This window comes from Danio rerio, chromosome 4, assembly GCF_049306965.1.
Source record: "Danio rerio strain Tuebingen ecotype United States chromosome 4, GRCz12tu, whole genome shotgun sequence".
Taxonomy (NCBI): Eukaryota; Metazoa; Chordata; class Actinopteri; order Cypriniformes; family Danionidae; genus Danio; species Danio rerio.
Window position 1 is genome coordinate 75,995,001 of NC_133179.1, and position 12,500 is coordinate 76,007,500.

The 12,500-nt window shown below is 51.7% G+C and overlaps 1 protein-coding gene across 2 annotated transcripts in view; it reads right to left on the reverse strand.

The window, feature by feature from the left end:
• Positions 1 to 660: 660 nt before the first annotated feature.
• Positions 661 to 12,500, reverse strand: part of kdm5a (lysine demethylase 5A) — a 19,127-nt gene continuing 7,287 nt past the window's right edge. Inside the window, exons 10-27 of one of the 2 annotated variants that reach the window (XM_073949040.1) lie at positions 12,462 to 12,500; positions 12,162 to 12,343; positions 11,832 to 11,994; positions 9,441 to 9,560; positions 9,154 to 9,348; positions 8,898 to 9,079; positions 8,686 to 8,810; positions 8,451 to 8,601; positions 8,215 to 8,338; positions 7,762 to 8,117; positions 7,545 to 7,683; positions 7,113 to 7,292; positions 6,284 to 7,000; positions 5,668 to 5,796; positions 5,396 to 5,540; positions 2,135 to 2,355; positions 1,382 to 1,804; positions 661 to 1,280 (exon numbers count right to left, since the gene is read on the reverse strand). The exon at positions 12,462 to 12,500 is cut by the window's right edge and continues 120 nt beyond it. In XM_073949040.1, coding sequence (XP_073805141.1) covers positions 1,083 to 1,280; positions 1,382 to 1,804; positions 2,135 to 2,355; positions 5,396 to 5,540; positions 5,668 to 5,796; positions 6,284 to 7,000; positions 7,113 to 7,292; positions 7,545 to 7,683; positions 7,762 to 8,117; positions 8,215 to 8,338; positions 8,451 to 8,601; positions 8,686 to 8,810; positions 8,898 to 9,079; positions 9,154 to 9,348; positions 9,441 to 9,560; positions 11,832 to 11,994; positions 12,162 to 12,343; positions 12,462 to 12,500 — 3,789 coding nt within the window. In that variant the 3' untranslated portion in view covers positions 661 to 1,082. Of the gene's footprint in view, positions 1,281 to 1,381; positions 1,805 to 2,134; positions 2,356 to 5,395; positions 5,541 to 5,667; positions 5,797 to 6,283; positions 7,001 to 7,112; positions 7,293 to 7,544; positions 7,684 to 7,761; positions 8,118 to 8,214; positions 8,339 to 8,450; positions 8,602 to 8,685; positions 8,811 to 8,897; positions 9,083 to 9,153; positions 9,349 to 9,440; positions 9,561 to 11,831; positions 11,995 to 12,161; positions 12,344 to 12,461 lie in introns of both variants that reach the window. The other variant, XM_073949039.1, reaches the window with a different exon arrangement.

A 12,500-nucleotide genomic window follows, 5' to 3' on the forward strand; every position in this document is an offset into this window, starting at 1 on the left:
CATTTACCAAATAAACATCAACATTTATTGCCTCAGTGTATTCATTCATCACACACTGCTGCTGTCGTAATGCTGAATGAATCTAGAGAGGTTCAGAGGAGTCTACAGAAGGCTGTTCCCTCACTAATAATCAATAATCAATAACTTGCATTATTATGCTTTATTCTGTTTGCTTTATCAATGTTCAAACACTCTAAATGGTCAGATTTTTAGCCCAATAAAAGCTGATATTTAAGCTGATATTCAGACATGTTCCTGTATATATATATATATGTTTTTTCATAGATGTGTCAGAGATTTGGGGCTTAGGATGACGTTACCTGCCCAATAATGCTCAGATGATGCTGATAATACCACACCGCAGTACTCCTGCTCATGTGTGAGCTGGCGGAGCTCCACATGTACACCACATGGTCACACTCAGCTCCTGGAGGGCCGCAGCTCTGCACAGTTCAGCTCCATCCCTGATCAAACACAGCTGATGGACTGCTTCAGGAGAGGGGTGTTGAAGCAGGCCTGGACCTAAACTCTGGAGGAATCAGACACCCCTGCTGTACACTTTTACACCATAGAGTCAACGGCTTTGTCTGAAATCACCCCTATGCCCTTAATAGTGCATAAAACACTCACTCAATCAATCCCACAATGCACACACTCCGATCCTGGAGAACATTTAATACCAGACAGAGAAGAGCAGATGAAGAGGAGGACCAGCGCCCACACCAGCCAATCCAGAGCTGAGTCAGCAAACCAGACCCCCGACATCCCATAATAACCCCCTACAGTTCATCAGCAGTGTAATAAATAGCATTCAGGAGTGTGTGTGTGTGTGTGATTATCGTGTTGACTGGAATAAAAACATTAGTCTGCTGTCTGAGTGTTTTGGATTACGAGGACACACTCAGACGTCCCCATAATGCACAACCGTCAGCTCAGATCATATTTAATGGGGTTCTGTCAATCATCCACAGGTGTGCTGAGGGCGGGGCTTAGGGGAGGAGCTTTACAGTATAAAACACGTCACGCCTACAGAGTCCTCATAAACCATATATACAAGAGTGTGTGTGTGTGTGTGTGTGGGGTTAGCTGTTGTCCTGTGCGCTGCTGTACGGTACACTGGAGCTGATCAGCACAGTCTCTGTAGCTGCTGACGCAGGGGTGTGTGTGTGCGAGCAGCTGGAGCAGATGTAGTCCTCGGTCTCCGCCATCTCACAGGTCACACCCACACACACCTGGTGGAACCACTCGTCACAGCCGCCGTCACACTGCACCCAGTCCACCTGGAGGACACACACGCACATACACACACACACAATGAGCAGACAGAAACACACACAGGACTGAAAGCGTGTGTAACCGTGTGTGTGTGTGTGTGTCTGACCTTGTCCCTGCAGGGCCTCTGGCAGTTGCGGGCCGCACAGACGGCGTTCTCATCGTTGGAGTCCTCGGCCCCGGACCAGTCATATTTGGAGGGTATGTCGAGGGCCTTGCGGCGGCTCCTGTCGGGGCCAGGGCCGGGGGGCAGCTCCGCCTTGGCCTTCTCCTTGTCCTTCTCCTTGCGCTTGCGCTCCTTCTCCTCCTTGGCGATGCGCTTGGCCAGCTGCTTGAGCTCGCGGCTCTTCTCAGGGCCCATCTTCAGCTTCTTCTTCTTGGGCTTGAGCTCCAGCGCCCTCTTCAGGTCGCGGCTCCGGCCCCCCGCGGCCCCCGACAGCAGCAGCTCCGCCCGCTCCAGCTTCCTCTTCCTCTTCTTCTCCAGATCCTTCACCTTCAGCTTCAGCGCGCGCTCCAGCGGGGCGTCCTCCGCCTGCACAGGGGTCAGAGGTCACACACACACTCATTTCAGAGGACGCACCCTATGGAGGATGCATTACAAGGACACTGCGCTACGAAGACTATGGCTACATCCGACATCTACTACTCAGTGTGCACTACATTCACCAACTATTCCAGCATATGTTTTACACAGCGGATGCCCTTCCAGCTGCAACCCAGTAGTGGGGAAACACCCATACTGACCACTGAGCCCAAGTGTGCTCTGCATTGAGGTTACTCCTCAAATCTCATTAGCAGCAGAGGTCAGGGTTGTAGTAGACGAGATGTGCCCTCTGTAGGAGATGGATGCTAGCCTAAGTACCTCCACCCCCTGCAGGAAGCGGTCCTCTGACGGCGGCTGCGTGGCCTGCAGGATCCTCCAGATGTGCTGCGTCTCGTCCAGAGACACCTCCAGCAGGTCTCCCTCCATCATCAGCTCCTCCAGCTGGGCTTTGGCGGACGCGGACAGCTCCAGCACCGGCGGCTCCAGGCTGCGCGGCACCAGCGGTGTCTTACGAGGCTGCTTCCTCTGGCCTGACGTCGCTGCACAGGACACAAACACAGAGAGAGAGAGAGAGAGAGAGGGTTAAACATTAATGCGTCACCATCAGAGATCTCCTGAACCTCAGACTCTTATAATAGCCGCTATAGCATACTCCACTGCACATGCTAATATCTGATATCATCACCCAATGTCTTGCCAGATTAGTCCAGTGTGTCAGTGAATCTGCCTTCGACAGCAGCTCTGGTGTAGTGTTAATGTTGTTCCTGTGTTTAGCTCAGTCAATATGAGCACTGAGTAAGAGTTCAGTCTTGATCTTCTGGACTGATGATCCAGCAGTGGCAGCTCAGAGTAAAGCACATGCGGACAACCAGAACCGATCACACCAAACACACTCTGTCAGCTCTGAATGGACAGGCGCTCGGCTCTGCACTGTGTTGTCATTAGTGAAGAGTAGTGTGCTGTGCTCTTTATGTTACTAGGCAACCACTGTAATAATGGTCTTAGTCAGGGGTGTCCAAACTCTGTCCTGGAGGGCCGGTGTCCTGCAGAGTTGTTGCTGCTGCCTAGATAAGCAAGTTCTAGACATTGGAGAATTGGCACTCGCATGTTTTAGAGATGACGTGTCTACATGAAGACATCTTGAGCTCACACTTGACCTTTGACCAATATTTTGAAGGGGTGACTCTATATACTCGGGTGTACAGGTGACTATATATACTCAGGTGTACGGGTGACTCTTTATACTCAGGTGTACAGGTGACTATATACTCAGGTGTACAGGTGACTCTATATACTCAGATGTACAGGTGACTATATATACTCAGGTGTACAGGTGACTCTATATACTCAGGTGTACGGGTGACTCTATATACTCAGGTGTACAGGTGGCTCTATATACTCAGGTGTACAGGTGACTCTATATACTCAGGTGTACAGGTGACTATATACTCAGGTGTACAGGTGACTCTATATACTCAGATGTACAGGTGACTCTATATACTCAGATGTACAGGTGACTCTATATACTCAGATGTACAGGTGACTCTATATACTCAGATGTACAGGTGACTCTATATACTCAGATTTACAGGTGACTCTATATACTCAGGTGTACAGGTGACTCTATATACTCAGGTGTACAGGTGACTCTATATACTCAGATGTACAGGTGACTCTATATACTCAGGTGTACAGGTGACTCTATATACTCAGATGTACGGGTGACTCTATATACTCGGGTGTACGGGTGACTCTATATACTCGGGTGTACGGGTGACTCTATATACTCAGGTGTACAGGTGACTCTATATACTCGGGTGTACAGGTGACTATATATACTCAGGTGTACGGGTGACACTATATACTCAGGTGTACAGGTGACTATACATACTCAGGTGTACGGGTGACTCTATATACTCAGGTGTACAGGTGACTATATATACTCAGGTGTACAGGTGACTCTATATACTCGGGTTTACAGGTGACTCTATATACTCGGGTGTACAGGTGACTCTATATACTCAGATGTACAGGTGACTCTATATACTCAGATGTACAGGTGACTCTATATACTCAGATGTACAGGTGACTCTATATACTCAGATGTACAGGTGACTCTATATACTCAGATTTACAGGTGACTCTATATACTCAGGTGTACAGGTGACTCTATATACTCAGGTGTACAGGTGACTCTATATACTCAGATGTACGGGTGACTCTATATACTCGGGTGTACGGGTGACTCTATATACTCGGGTGTACGGGTGACTCTATATACTCAGGTGTACAGGTGACTCTATATACTCGGGTGTACAGGTGACTATATATACTCAGGTGTACGGGTGACACTATATACTCAGGTGTACAGGTGACTATACATACTCAGGTGTACGGGTGACTCTATATACTCAGGTGTACAGGTGACTATATATACTCAGGTGTACAGGTGACTCTATATACTCGGGTTTACAGGTGACTCTATATACTCGGGTGTACAGGTGACTCTATATACTCAGATGTACAGGTGACTCTATATACTCAGATGTACAGGTGACTCTATATACTCAGATGTACAGGTGACTCTATATACTCAGGTGTACAGGTGACTCTATATACTCAGATGTACGGGTGACTCTATATACTCGGGTGTACGGGTGACTCTATATACTCGGGTGTACGGGTGACTCTATATACTCAGGTGTACAGGTGACTCTATATACTCAGGTGTACGGGTGACACTATATACTCAGGTGTACAGGTGACTATACATACTCAGGTGTACGGGTGACTCTATATACTCAGGTGTACAGGTGACTATATATACTCAGGTGTACAGGTGACTCTATATACTCGGGTTTACAGGTGACTCTATATACTCGGGTGTACAGGTGACTCTATATACTCGGGTGTACAGGTGACTATATATACTCAGGTGTACGGGTGACTCTACATACTCGGGTGTACAGGTGACTCTATATACTCAGGTGTACGGGTGACTCTATATACTCAGGTGTACGGGTGACTCTATATACTCAGGTGTACGGGTGACTCTATATACTCAGGTGTACGGGTGACTCTATATACTCAGGTGTACGGGTGACTATATATACTCGGGTGTACAGGTGACTCTATATACTCAGGTGTACGGGTGACTCTATATACTCAGGTGTACAGGTGACTCTATATACTCAGGTGTTCAGGTGACTCTATATATACTCAGGTGTACAGGTGACTCTATATACTCAGGTGTACAGGTGACTCTATATACTCAGGTGTACGGGTGACTCTATATACTCAGGTGTACAGGTGACTCTATATACTCAGGTGTACGGGTGACTCTATATACTCAGGTGTACAGGTGACTCTATATACTCAGGTGTACAGGTGACTCTATATACTCAGGTGTACAGGTGACTCTATATACTCAGGTGTACGGGTGACTCTATATACTCAGGTGTACAGGTGACTATATATACTCAGGTGTACAGGTGACTATATATACTCAGGTGTACGGGTGACTATATACTCGGGTGTACAGGTGACTCTATATACTCAGGTGTTCAGGTGTGCACTCACTCTGCGGGCAGCTCTTGGAGGCGGAGGAGTAGGCGTGCTCCGCACAGAAGGAGGGTGTGGTGGGCCACATGTGACTGACCACCTCCTCAGACTTCACTGGGATCTCCTCATCACAGAATAGGTACGGCTTCACCTCGCCTGCGTCCTGACACACGTACAAACACGCGCACACACACACACACACACACACACACACTCTCTTCAGTACTTTAAACGCATAAAGGAGGAGGCCAGTGCTCTGCTAGAGGACAGGTGTGTGTGTGTGTGTATACCTTGCTGTCATAACCGTACGTCTCTCGAATGTCCTCGTCTGAGTCCGTCTCCTCATCATCATAGTCCAGCGAGGGCCGAGGAGACGCTGCTCTGCTGAAGCCCGACTGCTGGAACGTCTGGATGTGGCCCTGAATCAGTACACACTTGACACGGTTAGCCTCAACACACACTGTTGGCCTGAGCACACACTAGACACGGTTCTATTCCAGCTCTTATAAAGAGATAGACATGTGTTATACTATAGATCAGGGGTCACCAATCCTGGTCCTGGAGGGCCAGTGTCCCTGCAGGGTTTAGCTCCAACTTGCCTTAACACACCTGCCTGGATGTTTCAAGTATACCTAGTAAGACCTTGATTAGCTTGATCAGGTGTGTTTGATTAGGGTTGGAGCTAAAATCTGCAGGGCACCGGCCCTCCAGGAACAAGTTTGGTGACCCCTGCTATAGATTATTACACGGCTGTAGTGTACGGTTGTTGTCTCAGAATAACCCTTCAGTGTGATACAGCAGTGCTGTCAGGCTTTATTCTGAGAGAACACTGATGTGCGTTATCTCCAGCATGTACCGCAGCTCTTGTGAGCAGACGTGTTCTGTTATTCGGATATGATTAGGTACCTGCAGGTCAGGGTTAGCGGCGGCCTTCTGCAGCTCAGCGTTGATGATCTTCTCGGTCTTCTCGCGGGCCGCTAGCTCCACCATGCGCTGGCTGAGCACCGACAGCTTGGCGAGGGCGGAGGACAGCTCGTCTGTGGCCAGGGCCTGTCGGGCGCGGTCCTGCCAGCCCATGGCCCGCTCCGTCAGGCACTGCAGCGCCTCGCCCTCCGGCAGCCGCACCGGCAGCTTCTGCAGGGACACCAGCAGGGACAGGATGGTCTCCAGGCGCGGGCGGCGTGAGCGCTGGCACAGCGGGCACAGGAACTTGCTCTCCTTGCTGCCGCTCTGCCAGCCGGACGCAAGCTTCTTCTGGGATCCGGCTTTGGGCAGGGGCACGCAGGCGCCGTGAAACCAGTCCTTGCAGAGCTCACACTGCAGCATGAAGCCGGAGGCAGAGCGGCGGCACAGGCAGAACTTCACCTCCTCCACACGCTCCACCAGCGCCATCTTGGCCAGGTTGGCGGACCGTAACGAGTGCACGGCCTGCACCTCCTGCTGCTCGCGGGCCTTGAAGGCGGCCACCACTGCGGCGGGGTCCCGCGCATCCTCCACACACTCCTGCAGCTCGCACACCGCCTCCAGATCCAGCCCTCGCTCCTTCTCCAGCAGCTCCTTCACACGCCGACGCTTGCTCTTACTGCTGCCGTACACACCCACGTCCACACGGGGGCTCAGCACCTGCAGGATACACACACGACCATTACCACTGCTGCCGTACGCTAACACACCCACACAGGGGCTCAGCACCTGCAGGACACCTGACCTTTACTCCCGCTGTGTGTGTGTTTACCTGCAGCAGTGTGTATGTGGAGTTCTTCTTCAGGAAGGTGCGGGCGGTCCTCTCTCTCCAGGCTCTTGCTGAGCCCACCTGAGACTCCACCTGGGGCAGAGCCTCCAGCCGTACTGGGATAGAGCGGCCCCTCGCCAGCAGACCCTCCAGCTGCTCCAGGTAGGCGTAGTTAGTGCCGTTCTGTTGATCGACATGAACACACACTGGAGTTAATCAGGTAATGCTTTGCATATGGGTCGGTTCGAGGTAGGTTAGAAGGCCACCTCAGCTTTCAAATTTGAAGACCACTTTCAGTCTTGCCCAAACCGAACTCCTTTGGTATGACAGTAAGCTAATCAATATCCCAGCCTGCTCTGCACAAGCACAGCTGTCAGCTCCCCTGCCGGTCAGTTTTGGGGAACACACACACACACACACAGCCCTGACCCTCACCTGTATGGCCTCCACCCTGGCGCTCCACTCTTTGGCGCGGTGCAGGGCGTCTCTGAGTGTCAGCACATTGGGCAGGTGTGCCGGGATGTTCTTGGCCTCGGTGACGATGCTCTCCAGCGTCAGCAGGTTGTGTCTTGGCCTGCGGAGAGAAGCAGAGGACTCTTTTAGCACACAGATTGACCCTGATGCTGACCCGGATGATAACCTAGACACTGACCGGGCCTGCAGACAGGCTCTGGCACGCTCCTCCCAGTGCTCGGACACCGTCAGCAGCTCCTGCAGCTCCGCCATGGCCTTCTCCACGGCCGGGTGCGGGGCCAGACCTACGCCCGAGTCGATGAGGCGCTTCATCAGCTCCAGCGTGACCCTCTGCGGTTCCGCAAGTGTTACACGCACCTCGTCCAGCCAGCGAGCCTGGGTCAGCTCCTGCTGCAGCCGAGGCAGCTCCGGCAGCTCCACGTCCAGCCCTGACCCCAGGTCCAGCAGCGCCTGCAGCTTCCCGGAGTCTGGCGTCAGGTCCGCCAGCGCTGCCTGCGCACGCTCGTGGAACAACAGCACACTCTCCAGCAGATCCTGAAGCAGCACAGGGGGCGGGGAGAGTGTGTGAGTGTGTAAGTGAGTGTGACTCTGTGTGTGTGTGTGTGTGTGTGTGTTTGGGTTAAGCCCTCACCTTGACCTGTCGGGCCTGGCTGATGACGCAGGGCAGTCTATAGAGCTGCTCCACGAACACCTTCAGCTCCTCCACCGTCAGCTTACTGCGCGGCTTCTGTGTGCCGCTATCCGCACGCTCCCTTCTGAAACACACACACACACACACACACACTAGAGCTCAATGCCTCATGATGTCATCATGTCACACATCAGCAGTCTAGCGCACAGTGTGTGTGTGTGTGTGTTGAGTCTGACCTGTGTCGGTGTGTGTGTGTGAGCAGCAGCTGTGCTACAGAGGAGCAGGTCTCTGCCTCCTTCAGTGTGTCCCTGAGGCTGCGCAGGAGGCTGTTCTCTGGGTACCTGCGGTCCTCCGCGTCCTCCAGCAGCACTTTCAGCTCGATCACATCTGCCCAAAACACAGAGCACAGCGTACAGTGTTCAGCACAGAAGTGTACAGGACAGCAGCATACAGCATTAGCACCAGGCTGACCTCTCTTGTTCCTGCTGTCTGCCGCTAGCGCCTCCGTCACCCTGCGGGACCAGGTGTCATAGGACTGAGCACGAGTCTTCACCCCATACAGCATGGCGGGGAACTCCTCCTGAGCGTACCTGAAGCTGAACACACACACACACACACACACACGGGTCAGCATGTGTGTTTCTGCACACAGGGGTACAGTAGTGATGGTTTGGGGTGTGTACCGCAGGCACTTGTTGGCGGGCGGGCAGCTGCACAGCTCCCCCACGTGACGCAGACACACCAGCCGCTCCGGGCTGCAGCTGCAGGTCACTGCCGACAGGAAACAGGTGGTCTTACAGCTCCAGCACTGACGCTCGTCATCCGGCAGCAGCTCGAACACCTCCTGCACTGAGGAGATCACCCCCTGCTGGACAGGAGGAGGAGTTACAAACTGTTTGTGTCTGCGTATCTGTGTGTGTGTGTGTGTGTTCCCCTGACCGTCTCCTCCAGGGCGCTCCTCAGCCGCGTCTCCTCCTCCAGCAGCTCCTCCAGCTCCCGCACCGCGGCCGCCGCCAGCTCCACATCCAGACCCTCGGGGTCCGCCGCCATCTTACACACCAGCTCCTCATGCGAGAACACACAGTAGCGCTGCAGACGCCGGTAGTGCGACACACACTGCCTGCCGATGGGAAGCTGCACACACAAAATCAAGATCATCATTACAAACACACACACACACACACACACACACAAACATATACACACACACACACACACAGATGTACCCAGTCGGCGGTGCAGAAGTTGACGGCCTCAGCGAAGTTGTAGCCCTGGTTGAAGCCGCTGTGATAGGCTCTGGGGAAGGTGATGACGAACTCTCCTGCGCACTGATTGGTCCGGTACACCTGCAGGATCATTTAGGAAGGTCTGGACATTAGAAAACACTCATTCTGGTCATCAATAATCAATAATCATGGTCAGTAATATCTATCCTCAAACATGGAAACCAGACTTGCTAAGTGTTTAACTGACACACAGCTGCTCAAGAGTGTGATGGACTATGGTTTAAGGCAGGGCTCCTGGAGGAGCACCAGCTCTGCTCAGTCACCATGTCTCCTTCACCAAACACACCTGATTCAGCTCATCAGCAGACACTGAAAGACCTGTAAAGGGTTCGACAGAGGAGACGTTCAAAACATGCAGTGCTGGTGCTCCTCCAGGAACGTGGCTGAGAAACACTGGTTAAAGGTATGCTAACACACACACAGGTGAAGAAGACAGAAGAAGGGTAAATGATCATCAGCTCTGACTGGAGTGCTGCCAGTATAGACTCAAGTGCTGAATCTCTGAGTCTGACCGATCTCTGACTAATTTCTGAGTCTGTCTGATCTCTGATCCCAGAGTCTGTCCGATCTCTGAGCCTTACTGATCTCTGACTGATCTGAGTCTGACTGATCTCTGAGTCTGACTGATCGCTGACCGATTTCTGAGCCTTACTGAACTTTGACTGATCTCTGAGTCTGACTGATCTCTGACCAATCACTGAGCCTGTCCGATCTCTGAGTCTGATGCCAGAGTCTGTCTGATTTCAGAGCCTGAATGATTTCTTGAGTCTAACTTACCTCTGAATCTGTCTGATCTCTGATCCCAGAGTCTGTCTGACCTCTGAGCCTGTCTGATCTCTGACTGATCTCTGAGTCTGACCGATCTCTGAGTCTGACCGATCTCTGAGTCTGACTGATCTCTGAGTCTGTCTGATCTCTGACTGATCTCTGAGTCTCACCGATCTCTGTCTGATCTCTGAGTCTTTCTGATCTCTGAGTCTGTCTGATCTATGAGTCTGCCTGATCTCTGACTGATCTCTGAGTCTGACCAATCTCTGTCTGATCTCTGAGTCTGCCTGATCTCTGAGTCTGACCAATCTCTGTCTGATCTCTGAGCCTGTCTGATCTCTGACTGATCTCTGAGTCTCACCGATCTCTGACTGATCTCTGAGTCTTTCTGATCTCTGAGTCTGTCTGATCTTTGAGTCTGTCTGATCTCTGAGTCTGTCTGATCTCTTTCTGATCTCTGAGTCTGCCTGATCTCTGACTGATCTCTGAGTCTGACCAATCTCTGTCTGATCTCTGAGTCTGCCTGATCTCTGAGTCTGACCAATCTCTGTCTGATCTCTGAGCCTGTCTGATCTCTGACTGATCTCTGAGTCTCACCGATCTCTGACTGATCTCTGAGTCTTTCTGATCTCTGAGTCTGTCTGATCTTTGAGTCTGTCTGATCTCTGAGTCTGTCTGATCTCTTTCTGATCTCTGAGTCTGCCTGATCTCTGACTGATCTCTGAGTCTGAACAATCTCTGTCTGATCTCTGAGTCTGACCGATCTCTGAGTCTGACCAATCTCTGTCTGATCTCTGAGTCTGTCTGATCTCTGTCTGATCTCTGATTCTTTCTGATCTCTGAGTCTGTCTGATCTCTGTCTGATATCTGAGTCTGTCTGATCTCTGACTGATCTCGGAGTCTGACCAACCTCTGTCTGATCTCTGAGTCTGCCTGATCTCTGACTGATCTCTGAGTCTGAACAATCTCTGTCTGATCTCTGAGTCTGTCTGATCTCTGAGCCTGTCAGATCTCTGACTGATCTCTGAGTCTCACCGATCTCTGACTGATCTCTGAGTCTTTCTGATCTCTGATTCTGTCTGATCTTTGAGTCTGTCTGATCTCTGAGTCTGTCTGATCTCTTTCTGATCTCTGAGTCTGCCTGATCTCTGACTGATCTCTGAGTCTGACCAATCTCTGTCTGATCTCTGAGTCTGAACAATCTCTGTCTGATCTTTGAGTCTGTCTGATCTCTGAGTCTGTCTGATCTCTTTCTGATCTCTTTCTGATCTCTGAGTCTGCCTGATCTCTGACTGATCTCTGAGTCTGAACAATCTCTGTCTGATCTCTGAGTCTGACCGATCTCTGAGTCTGACCGATCTCTGTCTGATCTGAGTCTGTCTGATCTCTGAGTCTGTCTGATCTCTGAATCTGTCTGATCTCTGAGTCTGTCTGATCTCTGATTCTTTCTGATCTCTGAGTCTGTCTGATCTCTGTCTGATATCTGAGTCTGTCTGATTTCTGAGTCTGTCTGATCTCTGAGTCTGTCTGATCTCTGATGGAGGAGGATGGATGATAGTGTACCGGGACGCCATGCTCCATCAGCACGTTGGGGTTCATGAGTGTGACCAGCTGGTGCAGGAGGTCTGGCTGGGAGTCAAACAGCTCCGGGGCCACCTTCTTCATCACACACTCCAGCTGCTCAGCGGCGCGGGCCGGGACGCCGTACCAGGTCTTGGGTTCACCCCTGATCACAGTCAACCACATAAACAACTGTCAGAAAGCTGGAGACCCGCACCACACCGCAGACCAGCAGCACACTGAACAACTCGCGCGCACACACACACACACACACACACACACACACACACACACACACACACACACACACACACACACAGGCGCTGGTCTCACCAGTGCAGGTAGTTGATGGAGGAGCTCCAGTGGTCCTCGATGTGCCAGCAGAAGGAGGAGAAGCACATGCCCACATACAGCCAGGGCACCTTCATCCCGCTGATGTCCCCGCTGGTGTGTGTCAGCACACACTGCTCCAGCACTGGCAGGTTGTTCAGGTTCCAGCCCGACGCTGCGTACTCCTGCACACACACACACACAGAAGAGATGTCGTACAGAAACACACACACACACACTGTACAGTGCTGCAGCTATAGGTGTGTGTGTGTGTGTGTGTGTGTGTGTGTGTGTGTGTGTCACCTCCTCATCCCCGATCAGCTTCCTCCTGCCGTCCCGCAC